The 18,737-nt window shown below is 45.0% G+C and overlaps 1 protein-coding gene across 2 annotated transcripts in view; it reads left to right on the top strand.

Moving 5' to 3' along the window:
- Positions 1 to 18,737, top strand: part of LOC139598949 (ceramide transfer protein-like) — a 161,985-nt gene that overhangs the window by 67,736 nt on the left and 75,512 nt on the right. For both annotated transcript variants that reach the window (XM_071445878.1, XM_071445876.1), the window contains exon 3: positions 13,094 to 13,210. In XM_071445878.1, coding sequence (XP_071301979.1) covers positions 13,094 to 13,210 — 117 coding nt within the window. The remainder of the gene's footprint in view (positions 1 to 13,093; positions 13,211 to 18,737) is intronic.

Genomic DNA, 18,737 nt, shown 5'->3' with positions numbered 1-18,737 from the left:
TGTTCGGACCTAAAAATTGGTCTAATTGTTCAGCTATGCCTATGGGATCCTCTAAATATGTCTTTTATTTATTTCTTAAAATTTCAGAGCTCAGACGAAGTCAAAGGAGCATTTACAAACCCCGGTCCGCCCCCTCCTATGGGAACCTCTCTTAATGGAAATAGACCAATCCCTTTATCCCATTCTTTTTGGATTTTTATCTTCTATAGCCTTTCTCCCGTATTTTTAGGAAGAATCAGGAGAGGGATTTCTTTTAACTGAACTTTTAGTGTTTCGATAAGGTGATTCCTTCTAGAGAGAGAGAGAGAGAGTTCCTCTGACCAGCCGGAGCTGTGGTTACCAAGGGAACGGAGCTTGGGGCAGGACGGGTGGGACTCGGCATGACTCAAAGTCTCGGTCCTCCAAAGGCGGGATCTGCAGCCGGAATCTCCCGAGGGGGATTTTCGAGCATGGAAAGCCCTACATGGCTAATGGCAGCTGATCCGGCAGAGACAAAGAAGGCTACTGACCCCGGCAGCGACAAAGCAGGCTACTGACCCCGGCAGCGGCGGTAGCCGACCAGAGTCAGGGCAGCCGGGGATGGGACAGACAAGGCAGACGGGACCTTCCCTCGGTGTGGTCGGCGCGGTAATCATGGTCTACGCGGCAGGACAGATTCTCACCCCCCCTCGGCACGGCCGGCGGAGCGGCCGCGGGCCAGGCGGCCGGGACTGGGGCAGACGGACTGTGCCGGAGCCGGCACAGGGGCTGGGGGGTACAGTCGCGAATGGATGGGGGAACAAACGGAACGGAGGAGGTAATCTTTTGTTTCCAGCCTTTTTTTCTTTCACGGTTTTTTTTAATTGCTTTTTCGTAGGGGTTTTTGGTATTTTAAGATGTTATTTTCTTACGATCTCCCCCCCACCCCAGCATGTGGTATATTCTTTTTCTTCTGGATTAACCGGGGTTTTTTTACAAATAAATCTAGAGCTTAACAAATCCAAACTTCCGCTTGGATACTTTGAAATGGTCAACGAGCTAACTCACGACCTTCTCATGGTGTTTTTCTCATCACCCTTTTATTTGTCCTTTGGCAAATTATGCATCTTTCAGTTACTTGTTTTTCTACTCCAAAAATCCCAATGCACCCATAGTTCCTTAAAAAAATGATCACACAAAGCTTGAGTATCTCACTGGGTTTTCTGATGCCTATCTTCTAATATTCCCTAGTAAGCATTTTATTAACCGTCTTCCATCAAGATTTTTCCATTTCGCTGATTTATCTTGTTCACCACCTATCTTTTTTTAATTCCTTTTTTCTCTGCTTCACTAAGCTTTGGAATTTCCAATTTTTGCTCATTTGGATTTAATATTAACTCAGCTCTATTTTCTACTGCATCTTTAGCTTCTTGATCTGCCAAATTATTTCCTCTTATTTCTTGGGTCTTTACTTTTTGGTGTCCCTTAATATGTACTATAGCTATCTTTCTTAGTAATTTTAATGCCTCTAAAACCTCTAAAATAAGTTTCTCATGTACTAATCCTTTTCCTCTTGAATTAAGTAATCTCCCTTTTTAAATTTTTCTTAAGATATGTGCTACTCTAAAGGCATACCTTGAATCAATATAACTCCTTTCTTTTGTGTTAAATATTCTAGTGCTCTTTTTAAAGTATATAATTCACAAGTTTGTGCCATCTAGTTTAATTTCCTTTTTTTTCCCTGTATCTAACTTACTGGTTTTCTGTTCCATTTTCAAGATCTTATCTATTCATCCTCTGCCTCTGTTTCTCACTTTCACTAACAGCTTAATACCACTTTTCTTTCAACTAGTTACACCTAAAGCCTTTTTCTCACACTACTTTTCAATACAATGCACCTCCCTCCAAGGAGATATGGTAAGACTTAAAATGCACAATCTACATTACATATACTTTCATTCGTCTACATTCACTCACTTTTATTTCTCATTCACTTTCACACATTCCTTCACACCCTCAAGATACCAAGTGTATCCCAGTCGCCAGAAAATCACGGGTCCCTGTGGCCCCCTTTTGCATTGGGGTTGGCCTCTGGGTCTCAGTATCGCCAGGCCTCCTGTAGGGGCCCTGACTGGTCGCCTCCTGTCACGGTTTGACGCTGGCATAATGCCAGTGCCTCCATGAAAATACCTTCTCCCTGGTGTCTACTGTGAGATGTGACCCGGAATAGAGCAAAGCAGGCTCCAGCTTAGGAATAAAAGGAAAAAAACTTTATTAACTTACAATATATAAAAGAAACACACAGAACTCAGGATGAAAACCTTCCAAACATTCCTCCTCCCCCCAACCAAGTTCCCAATACATCACAGTAAGACAAAACTTTGGACTCCCAATTCAGTTGCCATCCCTCAGATCACCAACTCTCAGTCCATCACCACCCTTCAGATAAGCAATTCTCAGTTCATCAAGAGGAGAGGAGTCCCTCTTGTGCCATAGGCTTCCCCAGGAAACACAATTGGAACCACCTGTGTTTCCATGTCACACATGGCACCACCCGGAGATCATTTGCCATCGTGATATCTTCCTTCCATGCCCAGTGCTCTCACCACTGTACATGGGCCAGAGCTGCTTCTAGGGTTTTCCTTTTAAGGGTGCTTTGTCCAGTTCCAAAAAGAGCACAGTCTCTCACTTTCGAGACAACTGTCCCCCTCAAATTTCACCCCCTGGGGCCGAGGGGTACCAACACTGAACTCTCTTGGCTCCGAGCCATTGCCTCCCCCTGGATGCAGTCTCTGTGTCACAGGAAAAAACAGTTCTGTCCATGGCTATACAAGAAAAGTCCAGCCAAAGGCCACTCCATCATCTCCTGCCACCTAGAATTCTTCTCAACTTCTCTTGGACATCTTTCACTTGCACAAACTTGCATCACACTTGCCCATTTCCTGCTATTCATCCCTATCTCTCTTCTCATTCAGGAGGAGGATCAGCATTTGTAAGGTTTCCATCATCCAAGAAAAGGGTTAGAAATCTTAGGGTCTGCCTGTCCAGAACTCCCACGGCTGCCTTCCCGGGCACCTTCTCACCGCACCCCCCCGCCCCCCCTCTCCTTCTCAGCCGGCCTGCTATCAAATTTCAAGGTGGCACAGGCACAGACACCAGCTCTCCCTCTCTCTCTCCGGGGGGGGAGGGGGGGGCTGGCTGCCCGATGCCTCTCCAATGTTCCTCTACCCTTCCATCCTGCAAGGGCCTTTTCACCTCCCCTCTCTGTCCAAGGCCTGGCCTACCTCAACCCGGCCACATGGCTTCCCCTCCCCTGCCCAGCCGCAGCAGCTGGGCAGACGAGGTCTGAACCTTTCACTGACCCACTGACCGGAACCAAGAGAAACCTTTCCTGGGAGTTCTCTGCTTGTAACCCCTCCGTGTTCTCAGAGGCGTATCCATGTCCTCAGTGGCCACACCAGGTGCCAATATTCAAATCTGAGCACCTATTGGTTTGACCACAGCATCCCAAAAAACTCACTTCCTCTCAAACCACGACACCTCCGGTGCCCGTTCACCTGTGAGGTTGTCTGCGTGTCACTCACACTCTTCAGCTACGGCCCCCTCACACGCCCCAGGAACACTAGCCTGGTTTGCAGGTTACTCACTCTTCAGCCATAGCCCCCACCTTCCCAGGGAACAATAGCCTGGTTTGCAGGTCACACACTCCTTTTCCACTTCCCCCCCCCCTTCCCACCTGCTCGGGAAGTTGAGGCTGATTTTGTGTGTGACTCATTCACACACACACACAACAAGACAATTATAAGGTACTTTTTACTTTCACATCACCTATTACAAGTTTAGGTGTTACTGGCCAGTCCTGGTGCTCTTGGATATGCCTCAATTCAGCTGTGTTGTCCAACCCCAGATGCTCTTGGGCATTTTTCCCTCAATCCAGTTGTGTTGTCCAACCCCAGATGCTCTTGGACATTTTTCCCTCAATCCAGCTGTGTTGTCCAACCCCAGATGCTCTTGGGCAAAATTTTCATCCCTCAATCTAGCTGTGTTGTCCAACCCTGGGTGTTCTCGGGCATATTCTCACTCCAGCAGAATTCTGTTCAACCCTGCTCTTGGATGCTCTTGGAATGTAAATCCCACAACCCAGCAGGTTTTTAGGGGCCCCTCCTGTCCTGTTTCCTAGTGGATTGGGCTAGGAAACCTTGCTCCCTACATCCAAGGGGTGCAACTCCTCCCTGAGACCCAGTGCCAGTTACCCCAGGGGATTCTTTCACTCCTCTTCTCACTTCGTCTCTTTACTGGCCACTTTTCTCGCAAAAAGACAGAAACGCCGCATGGGAGACTCCAGCACTCACTTGGCAGGTCTGGGACAACCAGCCCGCCTCTCATTCGCACACATTCATCTCCCCCACTGCTCACCCAAGAAATACTTACCAATCCTTTTTCCTTCCCGGGTTCTTCCTGCGCACTACTAGTCTTAGGGGGCCAATTACTGCGGTTGTAGGGAGCCTTTTTCCCTTCTCTTTGATTTATTGTCTCCTTTTGTCCACAGATCGTAACCTGTGTCTGTTGGTCACCCCAGGGGAACCAGAGCGAGGCTGCCAAAGAGGGCAGGGCGAGCCTCCTCACTCTGACTCTTCTAAAGCACCGGCAGCGAGGTGTTAGTAACCATCCCCTGCTACCAAAATTGTGAAAAACGCCAATCACTTGTTTTTAAAATGCTAAAAGTTTAATAGTAATAAAATGGTTATAAAAATAGTAATACGATTAGAGTAATAATAATTTGGACAATTAGGATTAGGACAATACGAGACAATAAAAACAAAGAATTACGGACAGTCTGGGTACCTTTTTCTGGGCAAAAGAAGCCCAAAAAAGGACACCCGTTAACAAAGGATTAACCCTTAAAAACAATAGCTTGTTGCATATTCATACACCTCATACATGATGCATAAATTCTATTCAAATACAGCATTCTGTCTGGTCATCATCAACTTCTTCCTCTGAATCCTAACAGTGCGTTCAAGGTGGGAAGAAGTTAGTTTCTTCTGATAAGAAGGCAATAAATTCTTGTTCTCTGAAAGATTTAGGTGTCTTGAGGCTGCTATCTCGCTGCAAGTCCTTTCTTTAAAAAAGTATCTTACATAGCATAGTTTCTATTTTAACATTTTTTTATAATCTAAAACTATATTTAACACACTACTTAAGAGAATTAATACAGCATTACTTTCTAACACAACACATATAATATTCATTTTCATATTTGTGAAAAGCCAATCATAAAATATGCATTTTTCACACAAAACAAAAACCCCAAAAATTATATGGGATAAAAAACTGATGCCTAGAGAGGCTAGCTAGAACAGAGGCTCAACAGTGTTCAAGGAATAAAGTAAGTATTTATTAAAAATGCCTTCAAAGGATACACCTTGGGCAGTACTAGAGCTGATGTCCCTAAACTGGGACATTTGGTCCATTTGCATATTGGGGTTAATTGTCCAATTACAGCTTCAGGTTATGAAGTCACATCCTCCCAGATTGTTGTCCTCAATTTGCTGTTATTTATACTTTTTGGGCGTGAAGCTGCAACAGTGTCCTTGATTCTCAGGCTGGAAAAGGGTTGTTTTCTCTAACTAAACTGTGAAGAAAACTTGCTAACACTTTATATGAAGTTCAAAATTATATACTAATGCAGTACAGAATCTGAAAATATGAAAGCTAAAACTTAAGGCATCAAAACCATCCCCAAGACAATTTGTCATTGAGCTATTGACTACAGCTCCTAATGCAATCATCTAGCCAGTTCCATATCCACTAAGTGGTCCACCCATTAAATCCATGTATTTCAAATTTAGAGATAAAGATGTAGTGTGGGACAGTGTCAAATGATGTAGTGTGGGACAGTGTCAAATGCTTTGCACAAGTCCACATATGTGACGTTAGTCACTATTCCCTCATCCTGCTGCCCTGAAACATTGTCATCGAAGGCCACTGAATATGTCAGAAATTATTTCATAGCACCATATAATTATAGAATATGCTGAGTTGGAAGGCACCCATCAGGATCATCAAGTCCCATTTCTGGCCCTCTGCAGGACACCCCAAGAATCACACCATGTACCTGAGTGGATTGTCCAAATGCTTATTGAACTCTGTCAGGCTTGGTAGTGTGACCATTTCCCTGGGGAGTCTGTTCCAGTGCTCAACCACCCTTTGGGTGAAGAATCTTTTCCTGATATCCAACCTAAACCTCCCCTGACACAACTTCATGCCATTCCTTTGAGTTCTGTCAGTGGTCAGGAGAGAAAAGAGATCGCTACCTTCCCCTCTGCTTCCCCTCATGAGGATGTGTAAGACCATAATGAGGTCTCCCCTCAGTCCCCACTTCTCTAGGTTGAACAAACCAAGTGACCTCAGCCACTTGTGGCACCCAAAACTGCACACGACTCAAGGTGAGGCCACACCAGTGCAGAGTAGAGTGGGACCATCACCTCCCTTGACCAGCTGGCGATGCTTTGTCTGATGCACCCCAGGACATGGTTGGCCCCCCTGGCTGCCAGGGCACACTGCTGACTCATATTCAACTTGCCATCAACCAGGATCCCCATGTCCCTTTCCACAGTGCTGCTCTTAAGCTTCTCATTCTTTAGTCTATACACACAACCAGGTTTGCCCTGTCCCAGGTGCACAATCTGGCATCTGCCCTTGTTAAACTTAATTTGGTTGGTGATTGCCCCCCTGTCTAAATTGTTGAGGTCTGTCTACAGGGCCTCCCTGCCTTTGAGGGAGCCAACAGCTCCTCCCAATTTAGTGTCATTGGGAAACTTAGTATTCTTTTGAGTCCTGTATCCAAGTCGTTGATGAAGATGTTCAAGAGAACTGGGCTGAGGCTAGAGCCCTGCGGGAACCCCAGTAGTGGCTGGGTGCTAGCCTGATGTCACTGCTTTTGCTATAATTCTTTGTGCCTGACCTGTGAGCCATCTGCCCAGGCATCGTGTAACACTGTTATCCAGTTGTGTGCTGGACATTTTGTCTATAAGGATACTCTGAGACACAGTATCCCAAAAGATTACATCTACTGGCTTTCCTAGATCAACTAGGTGGGTTACCCTGTCATTAAAGGAAATCAGGTTCGACAAGCAGGACTTTCCCCTCATTGAAGCCATGCTGGCTGTGACTGATGACTGTGTTGTCCTTCAGGTATTTTTCAATACTTCCCAGAATAATCTTCTCCCTGATTTGCCCTTAGGGAAGCTGCAGTGGGTTGACAGTGGCTAGCCGCCAGGTATCCACTATATTGGTGTTGTACGACCTGGTTTTTGGTAGCAGGGGGGCCACAGAGGTGGCTCCTGTGAGAAGCTGCTAGAAGCTTCCACCATGTCTGGCAGAGCCAATCCCTGATGGCTCCGAAGATGGACATGCTGCTGGCCAAGGCTGGGCCAATTAGAGATGTTGGTAACACCCTGTGATAATATATTTAAGAAGAAAATCAAAACAAAGTAGGCAGAGTTTTTTTCTAGATAGAGAAGAGGAGGAGGTGAGACCATGTGAGGGAAACAACATGGAGACACCAAGGTCAGTGAAGAAGGAGGGGGAGGAGGTACTCCAGACATTGGAGCCGAGATTCCTCTGCAGGCTGTGGTGAAGACCATGATGAAGCAGGTTGTCCCCCTGCAGCCCATGAAGGTCCACAGGGGATGCAGAAATGCACCTGCAGCCTGTGGGGGAGGTGCTCATGATGGAGCGTGATGGAGCAGGTGGATGCCTCGAGGAGGCTGTGGTCCAGTGGAAGACCTGGTGGAAAGAGAGGTCCCCCTGCTTCCAGGCTGGAGCAGCCTGTCCTTGGAAGACTGCACCCCGTGGAAGAGTGACCCATGCCACAGCAGATTTGGGAGGACTGTGTGCCCATGGGAGGGACTCATGTTGCAGCAGGTGCAGTAGGACTGCTACCCATGAGATTTGGAACCATGCTGGAGAAGTTCAGAGAGAACTGTCTCCTATGGGAGGGACTCCACAGTCTCACAGGGGAAAGACCCCTCTCCCTGAGCAGCAAAGGAAAATCTCAGGTGACGAACTGACCAAAACCCCTATGCCCTGTCTCCCTGCACTGTCAGTGGGAAGGAGGGAGGGGTTGGGGGGAAAATGGTGTTTTAAGGGCTTATTTGACTTCTCATTATCCTCCTCTGATTTTGTTAGCAATAAATTCACTTTGTACCTCTAAGCCAAGCCTGTTTTGCCCTTGGAGTGTTTTTCTCTCAGTCCTTACCTCATGAACCCTTTTGTTAATTGTCTCTCTCTTCTACACAGCTGTGGCAGGGGAGGGTGAGGGAGCAGCTTTGGTGGGTGCCTGGCCTTTGGCCAGTGTCAAGCCACAACACCCACCAAAGCCACTCACTCCCCTCCACAGCTAGACAGGGGAGAAAAAATTACAGAGGTTCCATGAGTTGAGATAAGGACCAGAAGAAATCACTCACCAAATACTGTCAAGGGCAAAACAGGCTGGAATTAGAGATATTAATTTAATTAATTTCTAACAAAATCTCAGCAGCACAGTGAGACATGGAATGGTCAGTTCACCACCCATTTTTTCTCATGCTGCTCAGGGAGAGGAGTCCTTCCCCTGCTGCAGCGTGGGGTCCATCCTATGGGAAACAGTTCTCCATGAAGTTCTCCAACGAGTCCATCTCGTGAGCAACAGATCTCCATGAACTGCTGCAATGTGAGTCCATCCCATGGGCAAGTCCTCCCCAAACTGCTGCAGCGTAGGTCTCTCTTCCATAGGGTGCAGTCCTTCAAGGACAGGCTGCTTCAATGTGGGCTCCTCTCTCCATGGGCCTCCCATGGGGTCACAGTCTCCTCCACAGGCTGCAGGTAGATCTCTGCATCCCTGTGGTCCTCCATGAGCTGCAGGGGGACAGCCTGCTTCACCATGGTCTTCACCTCAGGCTGCAGAGGAATCCCAGCTCTGGCTCCTGGAGCACCTCCTCTCCCTCCTTCTCCACTGACCTTGGTGTCTGCAGAGTTGTTCCTCTCACATATTCTCATCCTGCTCTTCCCTGGCTGCAATTGCAACTGCTCAATAGCTTTTTTTTTTCTTTCTTCTTAAATATGTTATCACAGAAGCGTTACCACCACTTCTAATTGTTCCAGCCTTGACCAGCAGCAAGTCCATCTTTGGAGCTAGGGAGCTAGCAGGGATTGGCTCTGTCAGACACGGAGGAAGTTTCTGACAGCTCCTCACAGAAGCCACCCCTGTAGCCCCCCCTCCCCTGCTACCAAAGCTTGGCCATGCTGACTGTCATCAGACAACTCCTTTTTTCCATGTGCCTTAGCATAGTTTTCAGGAGAATCTGCTCCATGATCTTGCTGGGCACAAAGGTGAAACAGACTGGCCTTTAGTTCCCTGGGTCTTCCTTATTTCCATGCATTGGGTTTGCAGTGCCGTTTTGGTAGCAGGGGAGTGGCTACAGGGATGGTTTCTGTGAAAAGCTGCTGGAAGCTTACATTATGTTTGCTGGAGTCAGTGCCAGCCAGCTCCAAGATGGACCTGCTAGTGGCCATGGCTGAGCCAATCAGCAATGGTAGTAACACCTCTGTGATAATGTATTTAAGAAAGGGAAAAGTTATTGCACAGAAGCTTTTGCACCTAGCAAAGAGCAGAGTGAGATTATGTTAGAGAACAACTGCAGACACCAAGGTCAGTGGAGGAGAGGGAGGAGGTGTTTCAGGTACTGGAGTAGAGATTCCCCTGCAGCTCATGGTGAAGACCATGGTGAGACAGGCTGTCCCCCTGCAGCCTGTGCAGGTTAATGGCGAAACAATCTTTACCTGTAGCCCATGGAGGACCACACAACTGTGCAGGTGGATTCCTAAAGGAGGCTCTTACCCCACAGGAAGCCCGTGCTGAAGCAGGTTCCTGATAGGAGCTGTAGGCCCATGGAGAGAAGAGCTCATGCTAGACCAGGTTTGCTGGCAGGACTTGTGACACCTTTGGAGACCTACAGTGGAGCAGTTTGTTCCTGAAGGACTGCACCTGATACCAAAGTCATCTGAAAAACTTTATAACACAATTTGAAGCATTAGAAAGCAGGCATTCTTTATCAGTGTTGGACACACTGAAGGATCTCTCCTTGAATGAGATATGTGTGGTTAAATTTTACAACAGGGTATTTATTCCAGCATGATCATACATATTCATTAGAACATACTACCTAGCTAATACATAAACATCACTTTTCCTAGAACTAATTTGCATGCATGCACCTCCTACTGAAAGTCCTTTTATAGTCCTAGAGGGTCATGTAAAGCGGTCTCTGGTGGTCATATTCACTGAATGCTTCAATATTAGAGGTGCCCTTTCCTTGAACTTTTTCTTTGGGCATGTGCTGTTTCTTGTTACATAACTTGCCAAAAAGCCACTATATTCCTCATGATCTGTTTCTTCACTGGTTTCAGCTATGTTTATCATCCTGTGTGCATACTTTTACATTCTTTTATGTTTTTTGCTAGTTAGTCTTTAAGCTCTATCCAGCAACATCAGGGGAATTGAAAATTTCTATTCTCTATGTTATTTATCACACCCTGTGGAAGGGACCCACACTGGAGCAGTTTGTGAAGATCTGCAGGTCGTGGGAAAGACTCACACTGGAAAAGTTCATGAAGGATTGTCTCCTGTGGGTGCGATCCCACGCTAGAGCTGGGGAAGTGTGTGAGGAGTCCTCCCCCTGAGGAGGAAGGAGCAGCAGAGACAACAGCTGATGAACTGACTGAAACCCCTATCCCTGCACCACTGGGGCAGGCAGTAGAGAATCAGGAATAAAGTTAAGCCTGGGAAGGAGAGAGATGTGGGGGAAGGTGTTTTTAAGATTTGGATTTACTTCTCCTGGCCTTACTCTGATTTGATTGGTAATAAATTCAGTTAATTTTTGTAACTTGAGTCAAATTTGCCTGCTACAGTAATTGGTGAATGATGTCTCCCTTCTCTTATCTCAACTCACAAGCGTCTCGTTATATTGTCTTTACCCTGTTCTGGAGTGGGATTCACAGAGTGGCTTTGATGAGCACCTAGTTTCCAGCCAGGGTCAATCTACCACAGTCCTTTTTGGTGCCCAATGTGGGGCTTGAGACAACAGCAGTTTTATATTGTGTGCTATAACTATGGTAGCTATTAAATGGCAAGCTCCTGTGTGGGATATTGAGTTTGTCAGCTGCACCACTTATCTCTTTATTCTGCTGAGTTTGGAAACATGTTAATACAAATAATGTCTCTGCTTTGTCTTGGCATTGATGACCTTGCTGTTTTGTGAGTAGGATGAAGTTGAATTAAGTTGAGATGGTCAGGTATTAAGGGAATTGGTAGCTGCAGTTGATTTGCTTTATTGCTAGCTTTGTCGGTTGCTGGATTTCTTTTTGGGAAATTTAAATTTATTGAGATTCTGTCGTGAACGGCAGAAGAGTTGCAGCACACAATATGCGTGAACAGCAAATCCCAAAGTTTATTGATAGCTCACACATATTTATATTGGTGTTAATGAAGCTTATACATATTGCAAAAGCTGAGCTCATTATTGGTTAAAGCACACTTAGATCAACCACACCTACTTCTATGCTCTAATGATTATTTTGCTTCTATGTTTACATTCTTATAGCTACTCTACCTAGGCTATCTTCATTTTCTGGCAAGCGATTTTCTCCCCCATCTTCCTGTTTCAGCGAAGGTCACCATGACCTTTGTCAGTGATTGGACACTGGTTGCTTAATCCCCAGCTTGTTTCCCCTATCCTTATCCAACGGTATCACATCGAAGTGGCCTTTCTCAGCTAGCCAATTATCCACAAAGCTCTCCACAAGATTCAACTTAGGTTAAGATGCCTGACCAAATAAGTGAAGCTATTAAAAAAAAGGTGACGCTTCAAGTACTTCTGTTGAACTCTTCCTAGCTCTTTTTTTTTTTTTTTTTGCATGTTGACTTCTGTTGTAGTTTTCTTCCTCTAGTATATTTAAACAAGAAACATTGTCTATTATACATAAGTAGCTTCTGATTTTCAGATCCTTAGAAAATAATTCTTATGGACACTGAATTGTTGCACAGAAAACAACAAATGAGATTTGCTTATAGGTTTTCTTTTGTGGAATGTTGCACAAGTGATCCACAGTGCTTTACTTGTCTGCAAGATTAATGTATTCACAGAGCAGTAAAGGATATTAACAGGTATAGACTTGTCTTTGGCATCTGGAATCAATATTTATTGCTTTTCAGATTGCATTGTTTGCCTTAATCTTAGAATCTGTTATGTCCCTGTATGCTTCTATGTGTAACATTTCTTTGTATTCAAATTCAAAAAGGTGTTCAGCTGGACCTGTGTTATGTTTTGTTAAGAGTAGTTTTCAATGAAAAAAAAAAAAAGGTTTTCTGTGTTGGATGTTTGCTAGAGAGTAACTTTGAACTGACAGTGTCACAGGGCAAAATAGATCCTTGTTTTGTTCATCTGTACTTTCATTACTAGCTTCACTGTAATGCTATTAAAGGCATTTTACTATTTGAGACATAGGAACTGAAAGTTACATGCATTCGAGTGGTCATATGGGAAGGGATTGCATGTTGCTCCCAATTATCTGACAATCCCCTTTGTTAAGGTAATTGAGGCAGAGGTTGCCACAGCTTCCTTTAGTTCCCTGCCTTCCTTGTCATTTTGATATATTCTGCTTTTATGGCTCTATCCTGGTGCTTTTTGCTATGATGTGTGTGCTTCTCCCATCGAAAACTAATATTGATAGCAATAACCTTAATTTCTCTTTCCTGCTTTGAAATTAAAAAAAACCATATTTTCCTGGCTGTCCCCAGTAGTTATTTTGCTAAAGGATTCCTTTGGAATGCTTGATCACTGTTTGTGTGGAACTTTTTTGTGACAATTTTGTTAAAACTGTACTAAACTGGCTTTTCTATTTCAGAAGATTGGCATTTTTTATTATGCAAGTGTATTATGTTCATTATTTGAGATGGCTGCATACAACCAAATTTGAAATCTAGGATGAATTCAAGGCAATATTGATCAGTTTTTCTAATTGCACTATTTCTAGAGTGTGAGATATTGTTGATCATTATGATAATTTTAGCTATTTTTACATTCTTTCCCAGCCTCATGACTTTGATGAATGCAGGTTCGATATTAGTGTAAACGACAGTGTTTGGTACCTCCGAGCTCAGGACCCAGACCACAGACAACAGTGGGTAGATGCAATAGAACAACACAAGGTATGTGGTTTTTCTGATTTCCTTTTTCAGTCCCTCATTAGATCTAGTGGTACTTGCAGACTTGTAAGCTTCAATGTACCGTCATTAAAGTACTCAAGGTATTTCTGACAGATAAAAGTTGTAAGATTGAAGCCATGATGTTAATTATATTCCAAAGGAATTTATTTGCTTATCCTTCATATACAAGAGTTTAGAGAACTGTGAGCTAACAACTGAACCTTTCTTGAGCTCTAGCTTGAAAAGGCTTGGCATTATGTTTGAGTGACATTTTGTTTTGGCTATCCTCTCTCACTGATTATTGAATTGGTTGTTATCTAAAAGCCACAAATGCTAAACTTCTTAGTCGTAGAGTCCATTCTCCTAGGTTTTTATTTGGTTTTTAGGCTCATCTCTTTGTTAACTTGGCTGCTTTAACGGTATCTCATTACTGGCTTTTGTCTCCTTGTCTTTTAAGGCCCTATTTTCATTCAATTTTCCTGATCTATGCCTTATCTCTTCCGATGAACTCTGTTACTTTTATTTTGCCTAAAAGGGCTTGAAGGTCAGATATTTTTAAAAAATGTAACACACAAAACATCTGTTATGTTTTCAGATGAAAGATAGGCACCACTCCAAGGTGTTGTGTGTGAGTACAATACATAGCGCAATGAAACATTTGCATCTGGGTTATTGTTATGAATGAGAAGGGAGAGTTTGGATGGCCCCTGCTTTTGTCCAAGTTTCTGGCAGTAGGCAGCAGCTTTATTGAGGTGGTCAGCACCCCAAAACCACTCTCGCTCACAAGTTCTTAATAATGACCAATCGTATCTATTACAACATGAATTATTTATTGAATAGACAAAAAGAAAAAACAGACATAAGACTTTAACAGGCTTACTTACTACACAGGATAAACAGAAGATCTACTAGTAGATTAAAAAAAACAGTGCACGATAAAAGGTACCTATATTACAGCTAGAGAAGAAATAGTATAGATTAGGAGTCAATGTAAATTACCACCGAATTGATGACAGAATACTCATATAATCCTTTCCCTCAATTCCCAGGAAAGTATCTGTGAAATTTACATCCAAACTTCAGGCAGAAGTCCCATGCATTTCCAGGGTGTATGTAGGAGACTTCTGCTTCCGTGAAAGTGTGTGTGGCTTTTATAGTTTGTAAAGTGAAGTGTCTGTCTGTCAGAAATTCCAGCTTATCTCCCCACATCTTGTTTTCAAGGCAAGTTGTTTATTGACAACTGGAAATTCCACCTCTGGCTCCAGAGAGAATTAATTCACTAACCAGAGACAACTCACTAGTCAGACAAGCTGGCCTGGGTTATCCGATCAATTAATGTGAGGGGGGAGAATGCCTGTAGCTATTGCCCCAGCTGATGGACAGAATAGATAAGCTCTTCTGTGGTAGGGGGGAAGTCCTGCCACAGCTATATTGGTAGAATAACCAAATATCTCAAGTTGGAAGGAGCCCATAAGGATTGAGTCCAACTCCCTGCTCCTTGCAGGGCTATCTAACACTAAACCATATGACTAAGACTCATCCAGATGGTCCTTGAACTCTTGACAGGGTGAGTGCCGTGACCACTTCCCTGGGGAGCCTGTTCCAGTGATCACTCACCCTCTCAGCAAAGAACCTTTTGTTACTGTCCAATCTGAACTTCCGCTGATGCAGTTTCATACCATTTCCTTGTGTCCTATCACTGGTCACCAGAGAGAGGAGATCAGCACCTCCCCCTCCACTGCCCTTCTTGAGGAAGTTGTAGATTGTGATGAGGTCACTCCTCAGCCTTCTCTTCTCCAAGCTGTGTTGCCACATACTAGCTGGTTTGTGCTAGGCAAACTAACCAGCCCCTGGGTTGACTAACAGGGGCCTCGCCCAATTACATCTCTCCCAAGGCTGCGGGCATTTCACTGGCCAGAACCTGAAGGGGCATAGAGATCAGACCAATGAAAATAACCAGACCAGGCTTTTCAAATGCCCTTTATAAAGAAGGGCTTGGGAATAAATGCTCTGTTTGCCACATGAACATCAGGGTGTGTGGTCTCTTTATCTCCAACCCACTTCCCCCTCGAGTCAACGTTACACATGGTGACCTCGTGATGTGATGGGACTCAGCCACATTGTGCACACAGAGCAAAGGAGACAGACGGCATAAGAGCTGGTACGGTGTTAAAGACGGGATTATTACAATGTCAGAACTGAGCTTTGGTGTTTGAACCGGGATAAATACGGTGTAAAAGCCGAAAAACAGTGTGAGAACTGTAATTTTGGTGTAAAAACTGGGACTTCGCTGGGTAGACAGTGGTATTGCAGTGAAACTACTACGGGCAGTAGAAAGTTGTGGCGAAAAATCCCTTCGGTAGACAGCGGACCATGGGGGCCTGCATTTCAGCACCAGAAAACCCCGTTCTGAAGGTATGGACTTTCTTTCTTGAAAAAAGGAGGGATTAAATACAAGGAATGGGCTCTGCAAGCCCTGCTCACATGGTGCAAAAACCATTAACTGGATGTGTCCAAAAGGACCTCCTTAGATTTATTAACTTGGGAGCGGGTTGGACGAAATATACTTGCAACAGCCTCAATTGGTGATGACACAGCCATCCGTGTTATAAAGCCATGGACAATCCTTATGGATTTGTTAAAACAGTTGAATTGTAAACGGCAAAGGAGGGTGGGCGGAGCAGCCACAGACTACTGTGAAACCTCCATGCGGAGCCGTAAAGCCGCCCCCGGCTGGGACAGCCCCCTCTTGCCAAAGCCGGCCGGCCCTGGCTGCTGTGAAAGCGCGTCCTGCTGCAGTGGGACTGCGTCTGAATGCTGCAGAGCAACCGTGGGGAACGGCACTATTACGGCTGGGGGTTTTTGGGGTCTGTCCAACCCCAGCTGCGATAGGTGTCCGGATAGCGAAGTCCCGCTAAGCACAACCTGTCCATGTCATGTCCCTCAGGCAGGCTCCCAGCCACAGGCAATCTTAGCAAGCAGCTCAGCTCTTAAGTGAATTCAGCTCTTTAGTGATTTCAGCTCTTTGCTTGCTAAGTGCCTCAGCAGACACGGGGAGAGAGAGGAGAAGGCTGTATGAGGTTCCACAGAGGTGTCTTTATTGGCAGGTTCTGCGAAGGGTGACAGTGACAGCTCTTCTGCTGAACAGCGCAGAAGTAGGGGTTTATATAGGGTATAGGGGTTTGGGAAACAGTCCAATAGTAAGGGTCAAGGAGAATATGACCTATCGTCTTACAGAGAGATAATGAGGGTCCGAAGGCAGGAGAGAGGCTTCTTTGGTCCAGTCATCATGACTAGGCATTTCTTATCTTAGGCAACTGACCGCCAGGGAGGCCTTGCAGGCCCTGTGGCTGCTACACGGCACAGCCCCAGGGAGTGGGGAAATACCAGCAGAGACAATCCCTGGGCTGCCCATACCACAGCTGCCGACAATGCCCAGGGAGGATGCGAAGCGCATTGCGCAATCCAGCCAAGTGGAGCTATGGCAGCCGCCATGGCCCCAGCAGGCTGTGCAGCTCCAGCTGCTCCAAGATGTGCTACTCTAGACTGCAGTGCTGAGCTGAGTTGTTATTCAGCTGCCTCGGGCTACCATATCGCCCATACAGGGGGAGTCACCATGCCACCCTGCTCTGGGGGATCAGAGCATGGCCGGGATGGACAGGGTCCCGCAGCCATGAGAACACACTATGTGGTCTCTGGAACCGCCCCCCTCCCACTGTCTTCGCCGGGGCTGCCCGCATTCTCCATCCAGCCTACGTCAGGGGGTGTGGTCCCACTGCTGACCCTGCCTCCGAGGACAGATCTGAGAAGAGCTGCAGACACCAAACCCAGAAGCAGAGCGTAGGAAAAGCCCCTGTAGGGAGCCCACCCAGCAAAAGGCAGTGGAAAGAAACCTGCGGGGGTGTGGTACCATGTGAGTAATAGCAATCAAGCCGTCCCAAAAAGATGTTGCTGGCCACATACCACAGCCGTTTCACAGCAGCTAAGAGAGGGCCACTCTCTCACCAAGTCCAGCAGGAAAACAGCACCTCCCCGCATATGGACAGTGAGAAAGCAAGCAAAGACCAATTTTCTTCTGCTCAAACCTAAACAAAGCTTCATGACCACCCTTACCTTGGGATATAGAAAGATTCTCACATTCCACAGACTCTAATAAACTAATAACATGTGCTAAGGGTAAAAATATTGAAGGAATGTCACACAAGGGTTACAAATTTACACAACAGTCTACGAAATATGTCCTAGAATTCATAGTATAATATTATTGTTGCTTGCATTTGCTTAAACCAAAACTGATAAGCCTCTGATAGCTGATACTGCTAAAGTTATTAAGAAAGTATTACATTTCTGTCTCAGGCACGAGCTACTGTGTCTTAAAGAAGTCCTAGGATGTATATTAACAAGTATTCTCTTGGTGTTCCTAGTATTTCTGATTGCATTATTTCTAGACAGACCTGGAAGATTCAAAGAATGTCCTTGTCCGAACATTCTAGATCCACTAAAGCATAATTAGAACGTTAATTTAGAAATATCATAGGCAAATTTCAATTGCAAAATTCTTTTTAGCTTAGAATTTTCCACCTGTCATCAGTTTAAAAACCCTAAAAGTCACCTGCTAAAATCAATAACAAATTTCTAACTTCTAGCAAAAAGATTACTTGCACTGTTACCGTATTAACTAGAAAATTTAAATACCTATTGTCCTGGTTTAAGGTAAATTTGGAAGAAAACCTCCAAAGGGGGCCCCTCCAGAAAGCAAACCCACACGGTCCCTCCCCCCAACCGGTTCAGGAAGAATCCCTCAGAGAGAAGTGGAAAGAACCTGTTTATTTAATAGGCAAAGCACTCCCCAGCACACAAAATGAACAATACTGGATGACAAAACTCATTCACTGCTCTGTAGAGATGACAAATTCAGAAAGTCTCTCCTGGGAATGGTCGCTCTGTTATCAGTCCCTCCGGTGCTGGGAATGGCTGCTGCAGGCTGCAAAGTGCAAACTCTTGGTGTTTCCCAGGTCCCAGTCCGGAGCAGGTTCAAATGGTTCCAAGAAAAGGGAAAGAAAAACAGTCCAGGGAAAATTCAGACTGCCTAGCTAAACTAACTAACAAGCAAAAGCAAGAGCAGCACTATATACTGCGCCATCTGTGTCCCGCCAACTGTGGGGGAGTGAGCAGGCTGATGACAAAACAAAACTTTGCTTTTCAGCACCAGTCTTGGAGGCACAGAACATAATATCCAGCATAAACAGAACAGATGACTGGGGATACAAGCATCATAACGTCACCCTAGGACACCTATATTTCTTTTATTATTCATAAGTTGTTCATGTTAAAGTTTCTTTTTTGCACTAGATATTAACACAAGCTTGTTTTAAAAAATATAAAATGCCTCTCCTGACCAAGTTCATTGGCCCTGATCAAGCCATGAACCTGGATGATAAAGAAAAATATAAGTTAAACCCTTTTTCCTTTGAGATAAATGAGAAAGCCTTGTCTGGAAGAAGTTTTTTCAAGTCCTCATAGTGAAAAA

This window comes from Agelaius tricolor, unplaced genomic scaffold, assembly GCF_023055355.1.
Source record: "Agelaius tricolor isolate 1412-34295 unplaced genomic scaffold, bAgeTri1.0.p SCAF_21, whole genome shotgun sequence".
In the NCBI taxonomy this organism is placed as follows: domain Eukaryota; kingdom Metazoa; phylum Chordata; class Aves; order Passeriformes; family Icteridae; genus Agelaius; species Agelaius tricolor.
This window is presented reverse-complemented; position numbering and strand designations above follow the sequence as displayed.